This window comes from Arachis ipaensis, chromosome B6 (assembly GCF_059453495.1).
Source record: "Arachis ipaensis isolate K30076 ecotype BB chromosome B6, ASM5945349v1, whole genome shotgun sequence".
NCBI lineage: Eukaryota > Viridiplantae > Streptophyta > Magnoliopsida > Fabales > Fabaceae > Arachis > Arachis ipaensis.
The window spans coordinates 125,817,140-125,843,915 of record NC_142441.1 but is presented as its reverse complement, the minus strand read 5'-3'; the positions used below and the strand labels follow the sequence as shown (position 1 = coordinate 125,843,915).

General features: G+C 33.7%; 1 protein-coding gene and 1 pseudogene across 2 annotated transcripts; one reads left to right on the top strand and one right to left on the bottom strand.

The window, feature by feature from the left end:
• Positions 1–5,083: 5,083 nt before the first annotated feature.
• On the bottom strand, positions 5,084–6,731 carry LOC107648390 (alcohol dehydrogenase-like 6; annotated as a pseudogene).
• Positions 6,732–11,812: 5,081 nt separating this feature from the next.
• On the top strand, positions 11,813–14,803 carry LOC107604977 (uncharacterized). Of its 2 annotated transcripts, none has more exons than XM_016306707.3 (9): positions 11,813–11,870; positions 12,929–13,014; positions 13,127–13,195; positions 13,299–13,364; positions 13,478–13,568; positions 13,660–13,864; positions 13,953–14,046; positions 14,126–14,185; positions 14,300–14,803. In XM_016306707.3, the coding sequence occupies exons 2-9, from the start codon at positions 12,938–12,940 to the stop codon at positions 14,430–14,432; spliced, it is 795 nt and encodes a 264-aa protein (XP_016162193.1). In that variant the 5' UTR covers positions 11,813–11,870; positions 12,929–12,937; the 3' UTR covers positions 14,433–14,803. The 2 variants fall into 2 exon arrangements, with proteins under 2 accessions (XP_016162193.1, XP_088345450.1); XM_088489324.1 differs by having other exon boundaries at positions 11,821–11,870; positions 12,771–13,014.
• The last annotated feature ends 11,973 nt before the right edge of the window (positions 14,804–26,776 follow it).

Genomic DNA, 26,776 nt, shown 5'->3' with positions numbered 1-26,776 from the left:
TTAGGTCATTCACAGTTCATTATAATAATGGTAACAAATTAGAATTTGACAATTAAATCATACTCTAAAGGTTAACCAAGAGCTGGAAAGATGGAAGGAATTATACTTTGTTCTTCTAAGGTTCTTAGTAAAAATATATTACTTCATACTATCGGGTTGTTGAGGAGTGTTGCTAGACGCCAACCTTGATTAGTAAATTTAGTATGACTAATTTACTACCCGCTTAGTATTGAACCTATGGGGTCACACACTAACAAGTGTTCTAATCTTCGCTGTAGAATTATTTAATTATTAATTTGATTTGATCAAATAAATAATTATATTAATTCAAATAGAATATTATTATATTTTTTGTTAGCACCAAGAATATAATAATAGTATGATAATTGAGAATATTAAATGAGATTTGAGAATAATTAGTTATTTTATTTCTAAATTTGAATTATAAATTTGGATGAAGATCCTAATTGATTCTATTTTAAATTGTTATGATATGATTCATAAAATTTGAAGGAGTCAGATTTGGAATTTCAAGATATGATTTAAATTTGAATTGAGATTCAAATTTAAAATCAGTAACAAATCTCATACTATATATATGTATGCCAAGAGTAGAGGAAAGTGATGAGATGAGAATAAAACACAAGAGTTTTATTCCCTTACCTCTACGCACATAAATGTATGTGAGCCTAATTCTTGGAGAAGAATTTTATGGTGTGTAAAGAGTTGCAATAGGTTCCTCAATTTAGATCAGATGTCCATTGGTCAAAGAGTTGACAGCAAAGGTTGGTCTCGGTGTGGATACGCATAGAGGCTTCGTACAATCGAAGAATAAAGTTTTTACTAAAGTGTCTAAAGGTATTTAGATCTGATATATATATTATTATTGGAATAAAGTTTAAGCACAAAATATATCTTTAAGGATTACTTTCTTTTCTTCCGCTGCGTATTATGAACACATGGTAATCCTTCAATTTTCCATATCAGTATTTAATTTTTTCTTTTTTAAATATATATTATATCACTACTTTTACTAATACACCCATTTCATTAAATAAAAATAAAAATATATTTTTTATTTAATTTTATAAAAAGTCTTAAACATCCTTACTTTATTTGATTAGACAAAAATATCCTTTTAAATTAATCAAATTTTAAAATTCAATTAATCCTAATTTTATAGTTTCAATTAATTTAAACAACAAAACAAAAGCATATAAAAAAAACAAAAATCAATCGTTCTTCGTCTTCTCCAATTCCCCTAATCATTCGTCCCCCTGAAGCAAAGCAAAACATATCAAAAAAATAAAAAATCAATCTGTTCCTCATCTTCTCCAATTTCCCTAATATCATTCGTGCCCCCTCCCCTCTCCTCTAAAGCACACCAAAACGGCAAAACCCTAGCCCTAGGTTCTTTGCCGCCGGCGTCCCCAGGCTCAGCGCTTTCGTTTCTTCCTCTTCCCTCTGTCCGGAACCCAGGTAGCTCGGCACGTCGTCCCCATCCTCGCTGGCTTCTCTATCTGTGGCTTGGAGCAGCTCGTCATCGGATCACCGCTTGCCGCCGTCTTTGCTCTCGCCGTCGTGTCGCCGGTTGCCGCCGTGTCTCCGTCGAAGGTTAGTGGCCCTACTTTTAATTTTGCTCTGGTTGCTGAATGCTCGGTTTTTTCTTCTTCCTTTTAATTTTTAAAATTTTTCTTTTTTTCTTTTTTTCAGCAAAAAAAAATTGATAAAAAAAATTTAATTTTTTGGTCTCGAAGATCTCCATAGTGAAGCTAGTGGATCCTGAAGTGAAGGAACGCAACGATGAGGAAGAAGGAGGTGAAGAGTTGTCTGATATATACCACTCACCACGGGTTTTCAAGCTGAACTACGCGGAGATGATGAAGTTCAAGGTTTGTATATATTCTGATGGAGATCCCAAGACATTTTATCAAACACCTAGGAAGCTCACTGGGAAATACGCCAGTGAGGGATATTTCTTCCAGAACATTCGGGAGAGTAGGTTCCAAACCCTCGATCCGGATCAGGCACACCTCTTCTTCATACCAATCTCCTGTCATAAGATGCGTGACAAGGTAAACATTTTCAGTGTTTTTTGGTTTTTGCAATGTCTTTGGATTATTTTAACTAACTGTATTTACAAGAATGTGTAGCACTTTGTTGGATAGGTGAGCATTGTCATTTTTTTAAGTGGTGGTTAATATTGAGATCTGAGAAGGTTGTGGTATTTGGTTGATGTCTTAGTGTCAATAGCTGTCTTGTTATGGTAATATGTTAATAATGGTAATGAATGATTTTTTAAGGACTAATTTGTGAATAAGGAATGAGGATACGACAAAGTGTTTGAACTTTGTTTCGGATATGCGGTATTAGCACCTAGTACTGATATTACATAAGATGCTAGGGTAATATGTGTTGGAAATATTATTAATTGTTGGAGGTTGTGATTTTTATGAATGTCTTGATGATCACCTATTCACCTTCGGTGAAGAATTAGGGACTGAAATTTCATGCGGTAAACATGTACATTTTATATAGCTTCATAAACTATTATGGCTTTTATCGGCATCAAGTGAATTGGCTAAATCATTGCCCAATTTTATTGCCAGGTAATGTCCGAACTTGAAAGTCCAATCCATGTACAATTTGGTAAAATCTTATATGGAAAGACAGGAATAATTTGTGAGAGTGTTAATACGGAATTTAAGGAGTTGGTATTGATGTGTGGAGGACCCAATGAGAAACTCAGCTGAGAAGCTAACAAATTGCCTCAGGTTAGTTTAATGAGCTATAGTATCTTCATCTCACCCAGTTTAATATTTGGAAAAGAAAAAAAAATTGCAATGGAAAATTATTGTTTTTAGTATGTATTAGTTTTCTAATCATGGATACATCATCTATTTTACGAAATTATTAGGCGTGTTTGAACATACTTATGCAGTTACACTTTTAAGGGACTTTTTTCCTAACCTTTTATTTGTTGCGAAGTTCACCCTTAAAAGTTTCTTTATTGATTATCTTTTTTTTATTTTTTAAATTGATAATCCTTAGCATAATATTTGCAATAACAAACTGAAGGATCACCACAGAATTATTCCTGATACACCTTCAGAACGCATGATGAGCCTCCCAACCACAAGGAAGCTGGCATTGAAAAATAAAATTGTCTTTGGCACTGGTGATCATTGGCATGCTCCCACTTTAACTGCAAATATGGCATTTGTCAGAGCAGTTTCACGAACAGGGATGTCACTTTATACTATTGAGCATAGACCAAGGGCCTTAACTGGTGACTAGTTTCATGAATTTTTGACAAGTTTTGAGGCATTCATTCTCACATAGAAAATCAGGTAACAGTGTTATCTTGTCAATGACACATAAAATGGGCAAGAGGAAAGAAACTTACGAAATTATCCTTTTTCTAAATTTATTCCATTCCATTATCAAATTGTTCTTTTGAAACCAATTTCTAGTGAAGGGTACTTTTCAATTTCAATTGGTTCAATGTAGAATGATGAGACTTCGGTAATTGGCATCTGCTTGCAAGATGTTTATAACAAATACATAAGCATTGAGATAATAAAAACTTAGGCTTAGCTGAAGTGTCGCATAGAGATACTTGAGCTCAAGTAACTATAACTACACTTTAATTTGTAAACTAAATTTTTAGCTTACCGATATCTATACATAGTTTTACACTTTTCTTAAATGAGTATTACACAGAAAGAATAGTTTATCTGTAAATGTAAAAATAAATAATAATTAAAAACACAACCAATTTTTTAAAGAACTGTTAATATAGCTATTTATTTTTATCATTATTAGTTTGGTAATAATAAAGCTATTTATTGTTCAGAGAAGTCTAAATCTTGGAAACAACATAAAATTTTGCAACTATAGGATAATATTCAGAGCATAATGCCAACTGAAAAGGAATTTTTCATTACCACTGATAAAAATTCAACCAATGCTTTCTTTCCTCAGTTCCAACCTCTCAAGTTTGATGTCTATTGGGGGGACTTAAATGGAATGTCTCCTGTCTGCTGATGTAACCAGCAGTGGGATCTTCAAGGTGCTTGCAGACTGTACTTGTCATGTGAAGGGCACATTAACCACTGTATTGCTCTGATGATCTTGGAAAAACTGTGGCATAGACCTTTCACATAGTCCAGTGTTTTTGTATCATTCTTGGTCCTTTCTCACTGTAAATATTTGTATCTGAGTTGTATGCTTTGGACTTCACAATAAACTCTGCATTGTCATGTGAAAAGTTAGTCTAAGATTACTTATCCTGTGCTGTCAGTTCAGAAGTTGGGAAGATTTGACTGAAGATTAGGTAATGGATTCAACAAGGAGAAAGTGCACTTGCAAAAGCAACCTCTTTAAGTGTATTGGCATAGATTTTTAGTAATGGAGGATGATATGAACTCATACCGTGCTCCTTGGGAACTACCAAGGGAGCTGTTGGTGGTCATGGAATCAAGGTGCTTCCACCTCTACACTGGGGATCCTATCTTTGATTATCTATCATAAATATCAAAAAGGGTGTTTTTATAGTTTCATCTTTTTGTGATTACAACCTTTAGCTCAGTTCATTTGAATAATGGATGAAAATAATGTAATGTTGCTGCTCTGTGTTGAGCTTCCTTATCTGACTCTAACTTATGAAAATACTGTTAGTGTTCTTTTTAAAGGAGACAACCTATATACTTTTTGGTTGAAATACATATAGTTATAGTTCAGTCTCCTTAATTTTTATTGTGCAATGAGTTGCTGCCATTTTACATCCTTTTGGTGCTAATGCTAAATACCAAGTTATGCCATGCTAAAAGATTGATGTGTAACTTTTTATAACCGCTAGATAAAGTTTCTATATTCCTTGGAGGAAAGATAAAATATTTCATATTTCAAAAAGGGTATTCTAGAAATTATCTTTTTAAAGAATTGCAATTCAATTTTTTAAAAAAAATTAAGGAGAATAACTCTTATAATAGTAGAATAGCTCTTATATTAGTTCCTTCTACAATGATTGGATTTTGGACCATTTTCCTTGAAAGAAAATTCTAATATAAATCCACAGGAATTATCTTGGCATGTGAATAACACAACGCAGACACTTTCCTTCCTTCCTGAGATCAAAAGCATTGTTAATGTCATCAAATGGCAAATTATGTGTTATGTAGTCATCAATTTGAATTTCCTGCATATTAAACATCATATTAGTACATATTTCTTGCTGAAATATCAAATTAAAAGTAGGTTGGAGTTTGGAACTTAAAAGTTATGAGAGAGTGAGGCCTTGAAGTGAAGACTTGCATGTTCCACATGAAAATAAATATAGACAAAGCAATGATCAAACAAAATTATCACGGTACTCTTGCTATTACCTTGTTCACATACTTCTCTACTAATAAAGGAAGATCAGATTTAGGTTTTCATCCTCCAAATAGAGATCCCTTGAGTTTTCTTCCCATTAAGAATAGTCCATAGTGAGCTGACATCTCAGGCTTCACCTTTGGCACACCAAGTGTTACTGTCAAACCCCATCCCTAGGAGAAAAAAGGGGAAAAAATGTAGAATAAAATTCAAGTCTATTAAATAAAAGCCTTTAAATTTCACAAGGAGAGTTTTGGCTATAATGAGTATTACATCACAACAGGACTGCAATGCAGTGGTTATCATGTCAGTGTCGCCTACACATTCAAAAGAAAAATCTGTTCCGCCATCAGTAATGCGCTTAATAACCTGAAAATTTTTAACATATAAACGATTGTTACAAATAAACTTGTTTCACAGACATGTAAGTCTTAACCTAGCAGCAGCTATTTGATATGATATATGACCATATATATATTATCTGAAAGGTTAAATTGGATATTTTCTGATGAGATAAACAACAACCTGAGCAATAGGTTCTTGGTAGGAACTCGGGTCAACAACTTCTGTAAATCTAAAAGCTTTTGCTGCGACAATAACAAACACAATAACAAATAATGAACCAAGGATTGTGCTAGGTGAAAAAACAATATTCAGATCGATTTCAGGACTGATTTTGGCACCTTTTTCACACTTCTGTGGATTCTTATCCATGCCAATTATTCGAGATGCTCCCCTTAGTTTTGCACCTTGTGCAACCTAATTAAAGGAGAATTCATAAATTATCTTGTAGTTTGAAAATGATAATTTGTAATTAATTGAGAACTGAAAAGTTAAGACAGACAGAGTTGTTCCCTGTACTTACAGAAAGGCCAACAGTTCCGAGACCAAATATCACCACAGATGATCCTTTTGTCACATTAGCAACATTTCATGCTGCGCCTAGACCTTCCATGAGTGACATAATCAATCAGAAACCAAGAATTTATCAATGGAATTAAGAGTTATGAATTTATGATACTCTACTATGAGAGATTGCATTATTGGGACTCTTTCCTTGGCCATAACTGAACTCATTCGCCAAATCATCAACATCATCCACATCTTCATCTCCATCCACTCGAGGACTCCCTAAAATCCAAAGATGATTCTTTCAGTTCAATTCAAAGTTAAGACAAAGGATCATCAGAGTCCAAAACAGAAAAAAAGAAAACACATATGCACAAAGTAAACTTACCTTTGTGCCTTTTGTATTTAGTCTTGCACTGGAGGCAACACTGGTATATCCTTTCGCTCGTATTCATAACAAGGACGACAAACTGGAAATGCACACTCATTGCAAGCAACAAAGACATCGCCGCTGTCTGTTAATCCAACAGTTTCACCACAAATTTGACAGATTGATACATTCAAATTCTTCAGGGGTTTAGGCTACAGAATAAAAGGCATTTCACAAGTTGAATTACATCAGTAGAATTTAAACCAGATTAGATTCATTAAACTCTTATAAATTGATAAACAAAACTAGTCATTTACCATCCAAAGGAAATGCTCAAGCAGGGCTAGTTCGAATCTTAGAATGGAAATTAATTTGACTTCATTACAATCTTTGTGATGTATAATAACAAAAAAAGTTTAGTTCAATTCATTAACAATTAGCAATAATATCACTATATAAGTACATAGATCTATAAGAAAAATATCTAATCTCATTCACATTCACATCAATCGCAAAACTCCATGAAAAGAAATATATCAATAGCATCACATTCACATCCAATCGCATTATGTGACTTTTCTAAAGTCAAAACCAATCAAAAACTCCTGATTCCCGAAATTCTTTGGGACAAAGTGAAGCTGGAGGTACCAATGAAGCAAATGAAGACTCTCATCATAAGGACCACATACTTAGAGCTCAAAAGAAAAGGAATAAGAGAAAGAAGAAAGCTTCAGGGTACAACAAGGCAATTGATATAAATAGGTTTATCATTTTCTCCAATGTAAAATTTAATATTATCTTCATGAACTCATTTTAACTTTATGACCCAGTAGAATTCGGATTGTTTAATGATGTATTTAAGGCTTTTGAATTCATTTCTTCATTTTCATTTAGTTATAGAATGAAGCATTGGTCACTGCTCCATTTTAATCCCAACCTCAATACAGTCCCTGAAACTTAATCAAATTAATGTGTAGATAAGCTTGATTTGTTTGTATCTCTATTAACAAGTTTTGGCTGCCATCTTGTCCACATGATTGAAAGCTTTATGCATTTCATGTCGATTTAGAAAGCAAGTTTCATTTGTTCATTTTTTTTACCATAAGAGTGCACCATGTGACTTGGTAGTATTCAACAGAAGTTTAGAAGATATATCTAATCAGAGGATCTACCAATCCAATTGTTTTTCTGTCATCAAAAGCTAATCAAGGATTTGTTTCTAATGAAATTAGATGTGCATTAAGACACTATGTAGCATCTGAAAAATGAAACTATTGTGATCTAAATTAAGTTTTCTATTAAAAAAATTACATTCACAGTTTTAGAAACATATGCAGATAAAATAAGAATTCAACAATTTGTCAAAATTAACAACTAATATCAAATCACATAAATCAAACCAAATTACCCTAATTACAAAAATCACACCAATGCTATAATAATTCAAATCAAAGAAATCATAAGGAGGAAATTATCGGAAGGGAGAGGCTGACAACAGTGATGAAGAATGAGGAAGACGGCAAAGAAGACAGTGACGAAGACGGAACCAAGAGGAAGGTAACGCTCTTTAGAACCAGGAGGAAGGCGACGCTCTCTGGAACGCGCAAGATGGCGATGCTCTATGACTCGACGATGACCTCGATTGCAAGACAAGAGAGGAGAGAGGGAAAGATCTTGCGTGCGACGCACAGTGAGACAGATGAGAGAGATCGAGCAGAGAAAGACAGAGAGAGAGGATAGGAAGAGGAGAGAAGAAGATGAAGAATACTGAAACCTTCAGAGGCGTGAAGTGGAGGGTTTCTAAACCCAGATGAAGAACAATTTTGGTTTTTTGTTTCTTTAATATGTTTAACCCAGATGAAGAACAATTTTGATTTTTTGTTTTTTTAATATGTTTAACCCAGATGAAGAACAATTTTGATTTTTTATTTTTTTAATATATTTTTATTTTCTTGTTTCAATTATTTGAAATTATAAAATTAGGATTAATTGAATTTTTAAATTTGATTAATTTAAAAGGGTATTTTTGTCTAATCAAATAAATGAAGGATGTTTAAGATTTTTTATAAAATTAAATAAAAAATATATTTTTATTTTAATTTAATTAAATGGGTGTATTAGTAAAAGTGGTGATATAATATATATTTAAAAAAAAATTAAATGCTGATGTGGAAAATAAATTCCACGTGGCTTGTTATTACTTGTCCGTATTTTAAATATATCGGTACGTATGAATTTATCATCGTACCGTAGCAAACACCATTTTTAAAAGATGGTTTTTTAAGAGTTGTAGTATTTATGTTTGGTAAACTAATCAAATCAAAAATAGCTTTTAATAAACACAAACAACATCAATTGCGTTTGGTAAAATAGCTTTAAAAATTTAAAAATACTATAATAGACATAAATGTAAGTATTAAATTTGAAATTAGTTAACATATGAGATTATATTAGACTTTTAAATTTTGAAAAGTACAAGCCAATTTTAAAAAGTACAAGCCAATTTTAAAAAGCTTTATTTTAGGTGCTTTCAAAAATACCTCGATCTTTTAAAAGCTGCAAGTACAAGCACATAGTCTTTTTGATTTACCAAACACAAAATAAGGAGATTGAGCTTTTAAAAAGCACAAACACCTCTTCAAAAAGCTTTACCAAACCAAACCTTAGATATGAGCTAGTTGATAAATCACTATTTTATGGTATATTTTGGATTGAATTGAGTGAATTTTGTCATTTATTCTCACTCTTATTCATGTAAATTGTATGTTTTTAAATTTTCTTCCTGATTGTGTGCTATGATTGAAAACACGCTTCTTAGGCCTTAAAATCGCTAATTTTTAATCCTATCTTATTATCATTCGATATCGTGATATGTTTGTTAAGTGTTTTCAGGGTTTATAGGGCAGAAATGACTTAGAGGATGGAAAGGAAGCATGCAAAAGTGGAAGGAACACAAGAAATTGAAGTTTTGGAAAGTTGGCCTTGACGCACATGTATGGACGACGCGTATACGTGACCGATGCAGCAGGCAAGCGATGCGTACGCGTGACACGCATCACGTGCCTCAGTAAAGCGAATTCGCTGGGGGTAATTTCTGGACTGCTTTGGGCCCAATTTCAAGCCCGAAAATGAAGATTAGAGGTTGCAGAGTGAGACGAATGAGGGGAATCAATCATACAATTTTCATTCATTCACAATTTTTAGGTTTAGATGTAGGTTTCTAGGGAGAGAGGCTCTCTCCTCTCTCTAGGTTTTAGGGTTTTTAGTATTATTTCTTCTCCAATTCGGATTTCCATCTTGCTTTAATTTAGTTTCTCTTCTACATTCTATTATTCTAGCATCTTAGTTTATCTTCTCTTGTTGATTTATTCATTTTTCCAATTTAGTTTATGAACTCTTCATGTTAGATTCAATTTCTTTTTAATGCAATTTGAGATATTTCATGTTTACTGCTTCTTTCTTCATTTGTTGTTATTGATTCCTTGCAATTGTTGGTCTTAGATTTTACATTCTCTTATTACTTTTTTATACTTTTATTTTGTGCCTTCCAAGTGTTTGATAAAATGTTTGGGTCGATTTTAATTTAGATTTTTATGTTCTTGACTCAGATTGATTATTTAGAGACTCTTGAGTTATCAAAAGTCTTTTGTTGATTGGTGATTGAAGATTGCCGGTTAACTTGAACTTCACTAAAGCTAGTCTCTCACTATGAGGTGACTAGGGCTTGTGAACTCAAGTTTATTGTATGTACTTAACCTTCCTCCATTGGTTAGAGGTTAATTAAGTGAAGGCAATTCATATTTACCATCACAATTGACGATGATAACTAAGAGCTTTCTTAGTTATTAGTTTATTTTCTTGCCAATTTACTTTCTTGTTTCTTATTACAAAACCCAAAAATATACTTTTCCATAGCCAATAATAAACATAGTTCCCTGCAATTCCTTGAGAAACGACCCGAAGTTTGAATATTTCGATTAATTTTATTGGGTTTGTATTTGTGACAAACAATCTAAACGTTGATTGAGGTTTAATTATCGATTTAGAACTATACTTGTAACGCGATTTTTTTGTAAATATCTTTACCGACATTTTTCCTCCGTCACTAGTCTTTTTCTTTCTTTCTTTGTTTTCTGTTTTTTTCCTCTCTTATGTTCACAAAAATAACTATATGCTCAGTTTTTCTTTTTAATTTTAAAAATTTTGTCATATCCACGATAGAATATAATTTTAACACACTATTAATGTAAAGTAGTTTTAATTTGTATCTAATCACCTAATACCACATCAGCAAAAATAATTACTTTGTATATTATCTATGTGAATGTTCAACTAAAATAATATATGTGATTGTACAACTGTAAAAAATATTTTACACTACATCAAAAATTCAAAATTAATCTCTTTGGTATATAATTTAGTTTTAATACATTATCATTGTAAAACAATTTTAAACATGCATTCAATCATATAATACCATGTCAACAAACAAAAATAACTATTTTTATATTGATTATATAAATGTTTATTAAAAAAATAGATATAATTATATATCTGTATAAAATATTTATCCCCGCATATCCAATCTGATTTGAAAATGGTCGAATAGAATTTATGTTTTGGGCAAAAATTAATGACTGAAAAGTTGGGCACGCTCTCTTTGACACTGCAAATATTTTATTGATTAATGAATCAGCCCCTTTTTTGTTTTTTTAGTGAATCAGCCTTTCATTTTGGTCAAGCGTGAATCAGCCTTGAGAATTGGTATTTGGGACCTTAGAATGGGCTCTTTGTTTTGCTTTCGTAGTCTTCTAGAATTTGGGCTTAGACCCATACCGAGAGTGAGAGGCCATTCTGATAGATTCCTGTACTTTTAATACAAAAAAAAAAAAAAATTCTGTACTTTTCTTTTGTTTCGTTACTTTGGCCATTCTTTTCTTTCTCATTCTGGTCTTGTTTAGATGCCCATTTTAGAAAAGACTTTTTTAAATAATTTTTTTTAAAATTTTATAAAAATAAAAATAATTTTATATTTAAATATTTTGTATAAATTTTGTTATTTATTAATTATATTTAGATAAAATAAAATAAAAATATTTTTTGTTTATTTATTATATAAAAAATAATTTAAAAAATATATTTCTTTAAAAAAAATATTTTTTTAAAATTTTTATTTTTATTATTAAAAATTTATTAAATATACTAAAAAAAAAAAAAAAAAAATTAGTCCTTCTTTCTTCTTCTTCTTTTCTCAATTCCCTTCTGCGGCAAGCAGGTAATACATTTTTTTCCTACTTTGTTTCTCCCTTTTCTTGGTTCTTTCTCATGCTGTTCTATGTTTCCCTAGGTTTATTCGATTCTTGTTGTTTTTTAATTATTTATTGGACGTATGATGATGGTGGTTGATTAATGATCGGGAATTCGGGATACTGCTCTAGGGCTTTCAGTATTAGTGTATTACACGAGTCATTGCTTTGTCTCCAAGGCTTTAGAAGCAACTAATTTTTAAAGAGGGTTTCAACTTGCTTAGCTTCTGCAATTCCATGGCTGCCTCCTCTAAAATCCCATTTATTTGCTACCTCCTCTCTGATGTTAAGTTGTTTGGTAAACAAATGTTATATTGATATGATGTCTGAGAGCAGGGAAGTTAATGAACAAGAACTCCAAAGATCAAAGCCAATTCTTACATTATATAAAAGAATTTCCCTTTTGAGAATGAATCATACAACAATTCTAATAAACCTTGTTAATATGAACTCGTTAAACCATCCTTTAAAGAAGAAGAGAAGGGGTTCTTCTTGTTCCTTCTCTTCTGCTATGATAGTAACTAACCTCATTGGCCAACGATTTAGAGCCTAAATACAGTGGTTGTTACGAACTTGCCTTCTTAATAAATTGCTAAGACCGACTGTACGAATACTCTATTGAGGTTAGCCATAGTCTAATCGTCTTAGTTGACTCACTTTGACATGAACATGTTAGAGGCAGCATTGCATGGTAAAGCTATTATATGGATTACAAATTGGGAGGTTGGTTGAGTCAACAAAGATTTTCTACTTTGTATGCATGCAAACATGACAGAAATTTATGACATGCATATCAGAAATTCTTTTTGCTGTTGGGCAATTGTAAATGAGCATAACATGCACTCCTCCTGTCTAATTTTGTCTTGTAGGTGCGCTTTGAAGCTGCCTTGTACTTTCTTTTCATTTTTTCAAAATTATTCTTTTGGTGTTTGTATGTTGTCTCTGATTCCTCATCTCTTATTGTATACAAATCAGTAAGCCCTTTTTTCCCCTCCTCCTTTTTGTGTGTGTTTTTATTGAAATCCAGAGACACACCATGGAACCATTGCGAGTGCCGTACAATCTTAGATCTCGTGATCGTGTAGCTAACTACAGTGATTCGACACCTCGCAGGTCAGGGTTGTTACTATTTATGAGCTTCGTGCTTTCTCTTTTTGTTGTCTATATATCTGGAAACTTTTTAATTTATTCTGAGATCTCATACAATTTGTATATGAAAATGCAGATCAAAGCGTGGTAAGGTCTCCACTGGAAGCATTGTACCGGAAGATCCTCATGGTAAAGAGGAAAGAATGTGAGTACAAACAAGCTTTGTTATTGTTTACTTAATAATCATTTATAGAAATATATTAGTTTTGTAAGTTTCTTTATCTCATAAATTTTGTTTGTAATCAAAGACCAAACTCTGAGCGCTCCACCAGAAGGAATGCGCCTGAACATCCTCGTAGTAAAGGGAAAAAAGTGTGAGTACACGATTATGTTTCTTTTTTCTTAATTATGATTGATAGTAACATAGATCATTATATCAGTTTGTTATCAGTGCCTCAAATACCGTGATTTGTCTCCACTGCTACAGATTTAAGTGTTCACACCAAAGCAAGAAGCTCGAGGATGTGTTTCCTTATCCATTAGTGGCAATGCAACATTACAACAAAAATCGAAAGGAGGTTATTTTTTTTTCCAATCTTAATCTGTTGATTTCGTTTTGCTTTATTGCTTTCATGTAGAAAAAATAATTATTTGTTAATTGTTTTCCAGAAAGAACAATACAAGGTTTCTCAACGCTGTGAGGACATGCGTTTTTATGTAAGGAAGATTGGTTTTATTCGATTATTGCACTTTAAGGCTCAGCCAATACTTGGAAATTCTCCTACTAGGCATTTTTATGCCCTAGTTCATCAAAAGCCTAATCGGGATACTCACGTGTCTTACTGTGAACCTCATCCGGATCCTCCAAAATCTGGTATCTTTACTAATTTTTTTCTTTGTTTACTTCTTTTTACTATCAGATACTGTTAGAGACAGTGACATTTTTCATTTTTGTGTCATAGGTGGTCCTTCGGTTGCCAAAATCGTTCCTTTGTGCTGCAATATTTGTAGTCTTGGCAGTGCTGAAGAAATAAAGGCAAAATCAAGGGAATTGAGGTTTCATTCAACTACCTTCCTCAATATATCCATGTATAGTTGAATTTATTGCTACTTAAAATGACTTTCTTGTTTGTAGGAAAAAATCAGAAGCTCGAAAACTTGCAGGTGGAGAAGACTCAGATTCAGACTACTACGAGTGAGAATTACTTCAAATGCAGTTTCTGTTCCATTATCTCTTACATGTTATACATGATGGTGTTTAATTAAACTATTATTTTGTTGCTTCTTTTTGTTTTGATGTTTTCTGCAGTGGTTACTCAGACCCAAATTCTGGTTCTAAAAATGCTTTCTGCAGTGGTTACTCAAACAGAAATTCTACTTCTGAACCCTCTCTACTCTATGCCCCAGGGCGTACCTTTGGTGGAAAATGGTTTAAGGACTAGCACCTTTTTGGCATCAGTTGGTCATAAGGAACTAAAGTGGTGTTACTTGGACAATACTTGATGTGTTTCTCTTTTAGGGATTAGAGTTCGGATATACTTCCTACAAACAATGTTTTTTGTGTTTTATCTATCTATCTATCTATCTATTAATTAATTAATATATAATATTATTAATATATAATAGGAGAGCATAATAGGTTCAAAGCTCGACAAATGTATAGGCTAATTGATCAACAAAGTGTTCAGTTCAAATGTATGACAGGGGTCCAGTTTTGATATTAAAGTGCTCAAATAACATTTATTGAGCGGGGAAGTTTCAACCAAAAAATTTTTGAAATTCAAATCTAAGGTTTTTTTTTGGTAGAGTCAAATCTATGGTTTAAATCTTTCTTTTGCCCATATTTTGTTTCTTGGTTCAATTCTTAGCTCACATGTCACATAGATTCGCTCAATTTTGACTCAGTAGTTGACTCGGTCCTTCTTACCCTCACTCGTTCGCGATGTCTTTGAACTCCAATTTTGTGCATACAATCGAGTCAGTGCTGGGTGTGTCGCTTGGATTCCGTCTTAGGTTTGGTGGTCCTGATTGCGACGACCTTGGCAGCACTGATATTTGGGATGCTAATCTTCGGAAGAAATTGTCGAACCGAAGAAGGGAGATGAGACTGGTCATAGTGCCGAAGCCGTTGGCAAATTGAAGACTCTGCATGCCGCCAAGGGAATGCTAAGTGAGATTCGACAAGATTTAGTGGATCTTCATAACTAGCTGCAACAACAACAAAAAGAATCTTCTTCTTCTTCGCCGCTGATTTGTTAGACAAAAATGCTATGACCATTAACCAAGCGGCATTCACTTTCATCTTCGTTGAATAGTAAGTCAGGTTCATTTTCCACCAGAGCAGAAAGATTGGTAGCCTTGAGCGGCAAAGGAGCAATAACGACGGATAGATCTCTAACATCTTCAAGGGATGTCACAGGTAAGCACATCGGAATTTGCTCATTTTTCATTTTACTCTTAACTGATGTGCTACAATCTGGTCTGAGGATTTTCCTTCCAAACAACACTTTGATCTGTTTGTAGATGCTTTCAGATACAGTACATTGACACAACCTATTACAACAAAGTTTAAAGATTGTGGTGGTTTTGCCTTTTTAGTGAGTAGTGCAATGTATTGAAATACATTGCTTATTGAGTTGGCCATTTATTTTTCTAACTGGTATTTTGCTTCAGGAGTTCATTACGTTATTTGAATAAATTTAATTTTTTTTATCTCTTTAAACTAAATTAATAATTCTATTTGATATTTTTACACTAAAATACACTATGTGTAGGCTACTAAAACTCTTAAGAATTTGACAAGTGTAGAATCTGGTTATGCTTGAATTTCATTACTTATGTTTGCTGTTACTGTTCTATTACGAGACCTTGTATAAATGGAGGCTTAGATGAATGGGAAGGACTTGAGACTGAATGAAACATGATAAGTGAAATGTAAGAGAACTGATAGGAGAAAGGTTGAGAAGGACTTGAGGTTTATTGGAGAGAGAAAGGTTGAGTGAAAACCGAAGGTGCATGAGTTCAGTTAGTTGATCTAGCATACCTTACTATTCTTCTGGTTTAATATACTTCTAGACTTGGATTTCTGTTTGTTTAAGTATTAGAATTGCCTAGAGGATTCGTGTAGTCTTTACATCATCTCTGCTTTGGAACTATTACCCCTGTTGAGAACGTGGAAAGGGATGATATTCTGACTCGTTTTGGAAATTTCCATATTTACAGGTACTGGACGTGATGCACTCGTTGAGTGTGCCGGTTTCTCTCCGCAAAGTGAATATTGTCTTTTGGGGAATTTTACTTTTGCTTATATATATTTTATAACTTGTATATCCCTTTTAGAGGTTAATTCTGGAGAAACAGGATTTATGTTGATATTTATACTCTTGGGTTATATTATATTAACTAGTCGGCCTTATTTTCGCAGGTTAAGACTAGTGTTGTTATGTATAAATTTTCAATCATATATATATATATATATATTTTCTTCTGTCATTCTGCTTACTTATATTGCCAGTTTCTGAATGTGATGCGATTTTGCTTATGTCTTTTCATCACGGGCTCCTAGTATATCATATTCTTTCCATTATATATGTATGTATTTTGTTTGTAGAAGTCGTGATACCTCACCACCGTTGATTTACAACCTAGGCGTAAAGTTCTGTATGGTAAGGTGTTACAACATGTGCTTGTACAAAATTGTTAGGTCTCTTATACTTGTCTAACAACTCTTCGTGCGCCATTAACAAAGTTTCTAACTCTCTGATAAATCCACATTTCATGGTATTTATTTGCTCTAATTGAGTGGATTTTATCAATTTTTTCTATATTTATTCAATGAAATAGCATGGTTTTGTAAATTCTTCCTAAATTGTGCTTAAAAGTAAAAACATGCTTTTTAGGCTCTTATTTGCTAAATTTTATTCACTTTAATTCCATTTGATGCCTTGATGTATTTATTGAGTGATTTCAGGCTTATAAGGCTAATATGGATTGAAAAAGTGAGGAAAAAGCATGCAAAAGTAGAGAAATCATGAAGAAATGGAGTTTGGAGCTTTTCAGCAAGTGTGCGTACGCACAATGATGCGTGCGTACGCACAGGTGGAAGCGTGCAGTCATGCATACGCACAAGTAATGCGTACGTACGCACAAGTGAGAATCAGCAAGTGTGTGTACGCACACATCTGTGTGTATGCACAAGTCCCAGCACGTGACCTCATTAAATACAAAACGCTGGCAGCGAATTTTGGACCTCTAGAACCCAACCCAACTCATTTCTGAAACTATTTCAACCCTAATTCAAGAGGAAACAAGGGATGAGCAATTAGGTTTAGGTTTTAACATGTTGTAGGCTAGTTTTCCTAGAGAGAGAAGCTCCCCTTTCTCTCTAAAAATTAGGGTTATTAGTTTAATTTCTCTTTTTAATTCTTGTCTTCATCTAGTTTCTTTTACCTTTCTTTATTCTATTGCCTTAATTTTCTTAGTTTATCTTGTTAATTTCTCATTTTGGTTACTTTTTTATGTTGATGAACTCTTGTTAATTTTCATTATATTTAATGCAATTTTATATTTTTATGTTTATTGATGTTTAATTGAGTTGTTATTATTATTTTCTTTCATTTGGTAGTTTTAGGTTTTATTTTCATTGCAATTTAATATGCTTTTATTTTCATGCACACCAAGTGTTTGATAAAATGTTTGGCTTAGTTTTAGTGTAGTTTTTCACACTCTTAGCTTAGAATTGAGGACTTTAGTAATCTTGAGTCATTGATGTCAATTCTTGATTGATATATTAGGATAGTTAGTTGGTTTGGTTTCCACTAACGCTAGTCTTTCACTAAGCTAATTAGTGAGTTGGTTAGGACTTATGGATTGAGATCAATTATGCTTATTTGACTTATCCTTGATGTTAGGGTTGACTAAGTAGGATTAACTCTTCATAATCATCATATGTTTGTGGTCAATGGCTAGAATAGGTAACCTTAACTCTCAACTTTTGCCAAGAATTCCCCTTTGCCATTTAATTTCCATTTTCATTGCTTTAATTGCTTTCCATTTAATTATTTGCATGCTTGTTTGATTTCTTGCATTTTAAATTCTTGCTAATTGCCATACAAACCCCTCTTCCTCATAGCCAATAATTGAGCACTTTATTGCAATTCTTAGGGAGAACGACCCGGGATTTAAAACTCCCGGTTATTTGATTTGAATTGTGACAAATTCTATATTTAAACTTTGATGTTGGGGTTTAATTGCCGGTTTGGAATATGCTATCAACGAAGAAGTTCACTTTTCTTATTTTGAGAAATTCTAAACCGGCACAAATTCTTTTCATAAGGTTTTTGGTGCCGTTGCTGGGGAGTTGCAATGGTGTTACATTATTGACTATTGTAATTATGTTAATATGTGAATAACTTGCTTTTTGGTTATTTTTTGTTTTTGTTAATGGTTAGGATTGGGATCCCGAAGGACATTTGAAATTTAAGCATTGGTGGAAAAGTCAAGCACAAGCCACCATAGCAAGGGCTCTCCTAATTGTCTAACTTAAAGACAATAAATAAAAGTGCTAAGTGGGAGACACCCCACCATGGTAACATCCTTCTAACTCTTCTCTTCTTTTAGCTTTTGTTTTCTTAGTTAGCTTAGTTTAATTAATTCTAGGCTTAGTTTAGTTACATCTTAGTTTTGATCAAGGTTGTGAGAACTGGACCGGTCATTGAACCGGCCAGGTGACAGGTTCAATGGACCAACCGATGTCCAATCGGGGTTGAACCGGTTTCATTAAATATATAATAAAATTATTAAAAAAAACTCCAACTCTCCCGTATGTGAATTTTTGCAAGTCAATCAAGTCACTCTGCAAAACATCCAAAACATGTATCCAATCTAACAATCATAAACATAATTCAACCAAATCATATAAAGCCATATAGCAAATTCAATGCAGAATTGGATTTAAAAATCAATCTCAGTCGAATTAATAAATTAAACAATTGAATTTGTGACTCAATCTCAGTAGAATTAATTCAATATGAACAGACTGAATTCAAATAAAAATTTAAAACATTAATATCTCAAAATTTAGCAGAATCATCAATAATACATCATATGCATGTTCAAAATAAATTTCAAATTTCAGAGGGATAGAGTCAGGGAAATAGAATCAGGGAGTGTTAGAGACTGAGACTTGAGACCTGAGAGGGTTGAAGGCTTGAATCAGAGAAGAAGAGACTTGCGACCTGAGATTTGAGACTTGAGAGGGTTGAAGCAGAGACTAGAGACATGAGACACGACGAAAGGTAGTCGCTTCGACTTCGAGACTCCACGTGAAGAAGAGAAGCAACGACGGTGAGACACAGTGCGGAGAATAGAAGCAGAAACAACGCTAGTGAGGAGGGGAGAAGGAGGAACGACGAGGAGGAGAGAAGCGGCGACGACCCACGGCGAGGAGCAGCGAAGCGGCACGACCCACGATGACAAAGCAAGCTCGGACAGAGAAGGTGACAGGTAGAGAAGGGTTCGGCGATGAGTTTGAGCTCTGAAATGAGATGGTGGGTGGTGGCTGTTCTTGGACTTCGAAGAGAGGAGAGGATTATGGGTGGACTAGAGTTTTCTGCTAGGTATGAGTGAGAGAGAGAGAGAGAGAAAGGGGTGGGGTGGGATGTTATCAGCTTCAGCTTTGCTTTTTTTTCCCTCAGCATCAAAATGACACCATTTGTTAGATTTTGGAAAACCGGTCCTTGTAAAAACCCGACCGGTTCAGCCGATTCGATCAGTTTTTGCCGGTTTTTTGCAGGGCAATTTTGGATATAGACCGGACCGGCTAGATGACGGGTTCCCGGTTAACTCGGTTGAACCGGACGGTCCAGTCCAGTTTTCAGAACATTGGTTTTGATAATGTATTTTTGAGGAATAATATGTTTTGGGGTTGAAAAGCTACTTTGGATGTCATGTTTGATGCCTTAGAGGCACTAAAATTTTTGGTAAAACAGAGCATGTGCGTGCGCACACACCTGTGTGTACGCACAACCCCCTTCTGCACCTTATGCGTACACACCCGTTTGCACCCCTTCTGTTCGGAGCGCTCGCACACCATTGTGCGTTCGCGTCTCCTTTGTTTTCGCCTTTTGTGCGTACACACGGACCTGTGTGCGTACGCACAAATGTCGAATTGGGCGTTAAATTTTGACGTTTCATATTCTAAAAAAAAAAATCTCAGTGTGCGTACGTACAACTCAATTTTCACCCTCTGACCGAAGCGCTCGCACATGCTTATGCTCGCGCACAACCCCCATTTTACATGCTTTGTGCGTACGCACGGCCAAGTGTGCGTACGCACAACTCTGTTCTCACACCACCCTACTTCTTTTCTTCTCTTATCTCTATTTCTTTTCTTCTTTTCTCTTTCTCTCTCTTCTTCCTCTTCTCCAACCACCATCCACCACTATCATTCCTCACCCACCATGCTCTTTTTTAGTTAGTTAGTTAGTTAATTAGTTAGTTATTTAGTTGGTTAGTAGTTTAATTTTTCTGTTTAATTTTTTGTTTTAGGTGATAAGTGTTGGATTAATGATTTGATATGCTATTTCTTAATGCTGAAATTATTCATTGTTGGATATATTTATTGAAGTTATATTTTGTTGCTTGGTATTGAGTTCTTCATGTTTAATTTTGTGCATACTAAGTACTCATGACATTGCCTTCATGAATCTTGTTGAAATTCTAAATTGCATGTTGTAGCTAGCCACCATGTAATTTGAATTCATTATCTAGTATTAGGCAATTGTATGTAGTTGATGCATTTTTTGTTAGGTGATGCTTGTTATGATTGATTTTTATTTAAGTCACCTAGTTGATGCATTGAAATTATGGAATTGTGAAATTGGATTATAAGCCCACCTAGTGACATTTTTTGAGCTCTTTAAGCTTTATGGACAATGCTTGCTATGTGATTAACATCATCTTATATCTCTCATTTTCTAAATTGCATTGCAACCATGTTTTTCACTTCATGTCAATTATGTGTTGCAAATAAACTTTCCTCTATTATCTATTTCACAATTGCTTGATTATTGCTTGATTGCTTTTATGCTCCTTCATTACTTGTTTGTTTATCTTAACTTACAAGTCTCTTTTAAAGTATCTCAAGCACACTAGAATGAGTGAAGTGCATGCCTTTTTTGCGTAAGTGTGACATAGCTTTCTATGCTAGTGTGTGTTATAAACCGCGCAACTTAGAATACACAACTTGTTTCTTTCATGTCATAAACTAATTCACTCACTCATTTTAGTGAATATCACCTCGTTCCAACAATTTATGCTTCCTTATTTTTGCATTTATTCATCTTACGGTGTTATTTTCTATTTTTCATGGATGATTCACCATAAGCAACAAGGGAAGTAGAAGAAAGAACACGCAGCAGCTGATTGATCCACCAGCTGAGGGTGGCAATTCGGGAAGTTGCCATACCCTACTTGCTCATCTCTGATTGCATTTCTTTTCATATATACACATATAATAAGCTTAGTTGAAATAATAAAATTTTTCAAGAAAAATATTCTTAATAGATATCCTAATTGATTTGAGTGGATATTTGCTTCATTGAACCTTACTTGAAATATATTGTCGAACATGTTTTTGAGCTGAGAATACATAAGCATGTGAGTTTTGAGTCTAATTGTGTGGTTACATCATATAACCACTATTTTCATTCTTGTGTGTTATTATCTTTTTATGATTGCAATCTTTGATTTATTTGATTCTTTATGTCCATTGTTTGATGTATATATTCATTTATATGATTGAGACCATCATTTTATTTAGCTCACTTACCCAAATAGCCTACCTTTTTATCTTTCTTTGTTAACCAACTTTGAGCCTATTTTAATCCCCTTTTGTTCTTAATTTTAATATATCACTACCCCTAAGTGAAAAACAATAAATGTCCCTTATTTGGATCTTTGATTAGTTTAGGCTAGTGAGAGTGTGTATCATTTAAGTGTGGGGAAGCTTAGGAACATTGGTTGATATAAAGGTGTATTTTTGTATTTTTTTGTTAAAGACCTTGGGAATTGGGTACATACTCATGTATTAAATATTTAAACCATATGCATTGATGCTCTTGTACATATTTTAGTGGAAAAAAAAGAGAAAAAGTAAGCAAAAAAATGGGACAAATGTTAGCCCCAAAGAAAAGTAATAACAATGCATAAGGAATGTGATTAAAAAGAGAATGTATGAGTATGTAAAAAAGTGAATAATGGGTAGTTAGGTTTGAATTGTATAGGTTGTTATGTAGGTTAGGTGAGAGCTTAAGTCAGTCAAAGATTCAACTTTCAAACTTACTTGACCCTAGTCTCGTTACAATAATGGAAAGTTCTCATGATATTTGTATGCATGCATTGAATAATTGTTGATTGTTAGATGAAAAACAAATCTTAGAAAGCTTGATTAGAGGAGAATTGAGTGAATAGAGTGTATACACATCTAGTGAGGGGTTCAATTGCTCAATTACATATTTTCTCCTTTGATTATCTCCTTTCTTGCAAGTTGTTCAACTCTTTTTAATAACTCAATTCAATTGTGGATTCGATCTGATTGAAATTGCTTTAACCCTTATGTTTATATATGTATTCTTGGAGATTGATTTATTTTGACTAAGTAGTTGCATTCATGTAGATAGATTGCATATAGGTAGTTTGCTTTGAATAAATGTAATACCCCTTTCTTGTTTCTTTCTTGAGTTTAGCATGAGGACATGCTGTTGTTTAAGTGTGGGGATGTGATAAATCTACATTTCATGGTATTTATTTGCTCTAATTAGGTGGATTTTATGAACTTTTCCTACATTTATTCAATGAAATAGCATGATTTTGTAAATTCTCGCTAAATTGTGCTTAAAAGTGAAAACATGCTTTTTAGGCCCTTATTTGCTAAATTTTATTCACTTTAATTCCATTTGATTCCTTGATGTATTTATTGAGTGATTTCAGGCTTACAAGGCTAATATGGATTGAAAAAGTGAGGAAAAAGCATGCAAAAGTGGAGAAATCAATAAGAAATGGAGTTTAAAGCTTTTCAGCAAGTGTGCATACGCACAATGATGCGTGTGTACACACAGTTGGAAGCGTGCAGTCATACACACGAGTCTCAACACGTGACCTCATTAAATGCAAAACACTGGCAGTGAATTTTGGGCCTCCAGAATCCAATCAAACTCATTTCTAAAGCTATTTCAACCCTAATTTAAGAGAAAACAAGGGGTGAGCAATTAGGTTTAGGTTTTAACATGTTGTAGGCTAGTTTTTCTAGAGAGAGAAGCTCACCTTTCTCTCTAGAAATTAGGGTTATTAGTTTAATTTCTCTTTTTAATTCTTGTCTTCATCTAGTTTCTTTTACCTTTCTTTGTTCTATTATCTTAATTTTCTTAGTTTATCTTGTTAATTTCTCATTTTGGTTGCTTTTTTATGTTGATGAACTCTTGTTAATTTCTATTATATTTAATGCAATTTTATATTTTTATGTTTATTGATGTTTAATTGAGTTGTTATTATTATTTTCTTACATTTGGTAGTTTTAGATTTTATTTTCATTGCAATTTAATATGCTTTTATTTTCATGCACACCAAGTGTTTGATAAAATGCTTGACTTAGTTTTAGTGTAATTTTTCACACTCTCTGCTTGGAATTGAGGACTTTGGTAACCTTGAGTCATTGATGTCCATTCTTGATTGATATATTAGGGAAGTTAGTTGGTTTGGTTTCCACTAACGCTAGTCTTTCACTAAGCTAATTGGTGAGTTGGCTATGACTTGTGAATTGGGATCAATTATGCCTATTTGACTTATCCTCGATGTTAGAGTTGACTAAGTAGGATTAACTCTTCATAATTATCATATGTTTGTAGTTAACGGCTAGGATAGGTAACCTTAACTCTCAACCCTTGTCAAGAGTTCCCCTTTGCCATTTAATTTCCATTTTCATTGCCTTAATTGCTTTTCATTTAATTCTTTGCATGCTTATTTGATTTCTTGCATTTTAAATTCTTGCTAATTTCAATACAAACCCCTCTTCCTCATAGCCAATAATTGAGCACTTCATTGCAATTCCTAGGGAGAACGACCTGTGATTTAAAACTCCCGGTTATTTAATTTGAATTGTGACAAATTCTATATTTAAACTTTGATGTTGGGGTTTAGTTGCCGATTTGGACTATGCTATCAACGAAGAAGTTTTCTTTTCTTATTTTTAGAAATTCTAAACTGGCACAAATTCTTTTCATCACTCTCCAATTGACACTGGAGGAGACCTAGCAGTTATGGTGGTGATGAATGAGGTATAATCCTCTGACAGTCCATTTAAAATAGTCTCTACATGATCAGAGTCATTTATCGTTGCTCCAACACAAATTAAAAAATCTACTACCTTCTTTATCTCTAGCAAATAATTACAAGTTGAACCTTCTTTCTTTGTGTTTACTAGTTTGTCATTGAGTTGTCTAATTTTTGCCGTGATCTGTGATGCAAAGAAAGTCTCCAATCTTTTCCAGATCTAGTGAGAAAACATACATCCAACCATGTGTCTATTGAATCTCTTGCTTGTTGATGCAAGAAGCCAAGTCTTGAGTAGTGCATCTTGTTTCTTCCACATTGTGTATTCTGGATTCACCATGCCTGAAGCTCCATCTTCAATTGAAAGATGCTTCTTTGGCATTGACTCACTTGTGATGTGATTCAACATTTCGTAACCTTCTATCATAGATTCTACTTGATCTTTGCAAGGCAGAAAGTTTTCTTCATCCAGCTTCATTGCAATCAGACTTGAGAAAGCTTGAGCAATTTGTGCAGTAGTGAGTGATGTAGAAGTCATGGTCAAAATGATCTGGAGCTCTGATATCATAACGATATCAGGACAGAACTCAATAGAGAGAGAGAGAGAGAGAGAGAGAGAGAGAGAGAGAGAGAGAGAGAGAGAGAGAGAGAGAGAGAGAGAGAATGATCTATATTAGAAATGTATAGTTAATTTCCAATGATGTGTGTGTGCTAATTTATATACCAACTAGTATGACTATCTCTTCTAACAAACTTTGCCTAGCACATACGCTCACGTGCCTAACAAATAGCTAATCACATTACAAAGAGGTCTAACTAACTATTACTATACACACTACTCACTAACCTCCTTCAATTTTCAAGCATTAATAATTTAGTATATTTAAGGAGTACACAAATTTTATTGGCCTAGCAGATTAAATTTTCATAGTGGTCCCCAAATTCGGCTCGTGGACCAATTTAGACCCTGAGATTCCAATTGCACTATTCTTGTCCTCAAGATTGCACTCCAGGCTACATATTGGCCTTTCACTCGAATTCCGGCATGAGTCAACTTGATGATGTGGCACAATCACTGCCACCTAGGATCTCATTGTGGATAGATGACGTTGATAGTGTTTTGTAATTCTCCAATTTAGTCCCTGTCCCCTTGATAAACCCTAAAGCTTCATTTGCTTCCTCTCATTCTAGTTCTCTCCATCGACATCTCATTCTTCATCTCTTGTGTACATCAATAGTCATCCTCCATGAGAGAAACTAAGAGCCACATTGCAAGAAGCTCGAACCAGTCATTATCGACGGAGAATTGGACAAGAAGCACAATGCGAAGCAAGCATGGGCGGGTTCCAGAGAGGTGCGGCTGTGGTTGTCGTCCTGTGTTTTAGTGGTCAGCGACGGAGACACATCCTAACAAGCCATTCTTTGGTTGTCCCAATTATAATGTGAGTGAAGGTAACTTCTTTGTAATTTAATTTTTTTGTGGTTGTCACATTAACTTGTAAAGGGTTGTTTGTAGACAAGTAGAAAAAAATGGTGTGGCTTATTCGTTTGGGCAGATTGTGTGCAAGAAGAGTTGACTGAAAAAGTTATTCCAGGATATGATGATGGTGAAATGAAAATGAACTTTGCATGGCAGCTGGACAAAATTGAAGCAAACTTTAGAAATCTCAAATTCATGATTCAAGTTCTTGGTTTTGGGTTGTTGGTAGTTGTTGTTTTTGTAGGAATGATGCTGTTAAAGAGTTGAAAACATGGCAATGTAACATTATGTAATATAATGAATGAAAGTTTCTTGGGGTAACATTACAATGGTTTTATTATTGACGTTATTTTTCTAGAATGTAATATCATGTAAAATGAACAGACAATTCAAGTTAATAATTAATAGTAAGGTTGATTCAAACCATCCATAGTATTACTTAATCTAGATCAAAATACCACAGAGCATTTATAGTTTTTACACAATGCAGTCATAAGTATTTGACAAAAGCAAGTAATATGACACACTTAACAAAATGAATAAAGTATCTTATAGTGAGCATAGTCACAGTTTTTTAAACTAAAGAGGAACAGTTTGCAAAACTAATATCCTAGTCTTTAGTTTCACTTCTTTCGTGGGTGCTTGAATCCAGGAGTGGGTACAAATTTCATAAAATTTGTGAAGCATGAGGCAGTGGCTGAACTTGCTCCCTTCATTGGATCCACTACTATAGAGGGTGTTGGAGGTGGTGATCTTCTTCTAGGGGGTTAATTTTTCAGGTCTTGCAACTGGTTTAGCAGTTGCTTCAGTTAACTACACAAAAGATACACAAGAAAGGAAAACCCAAACTCATCAGCCACTACCAAAGACCCTAAACCTTTTTCAGAGTTATTAGTGAAGACTTAATAAAAAATTTTAGTGAAAAATTATTATTAAACCTTTTAAGAGTCTTCTGGTTCAGAACAACTTGGCTGTGAC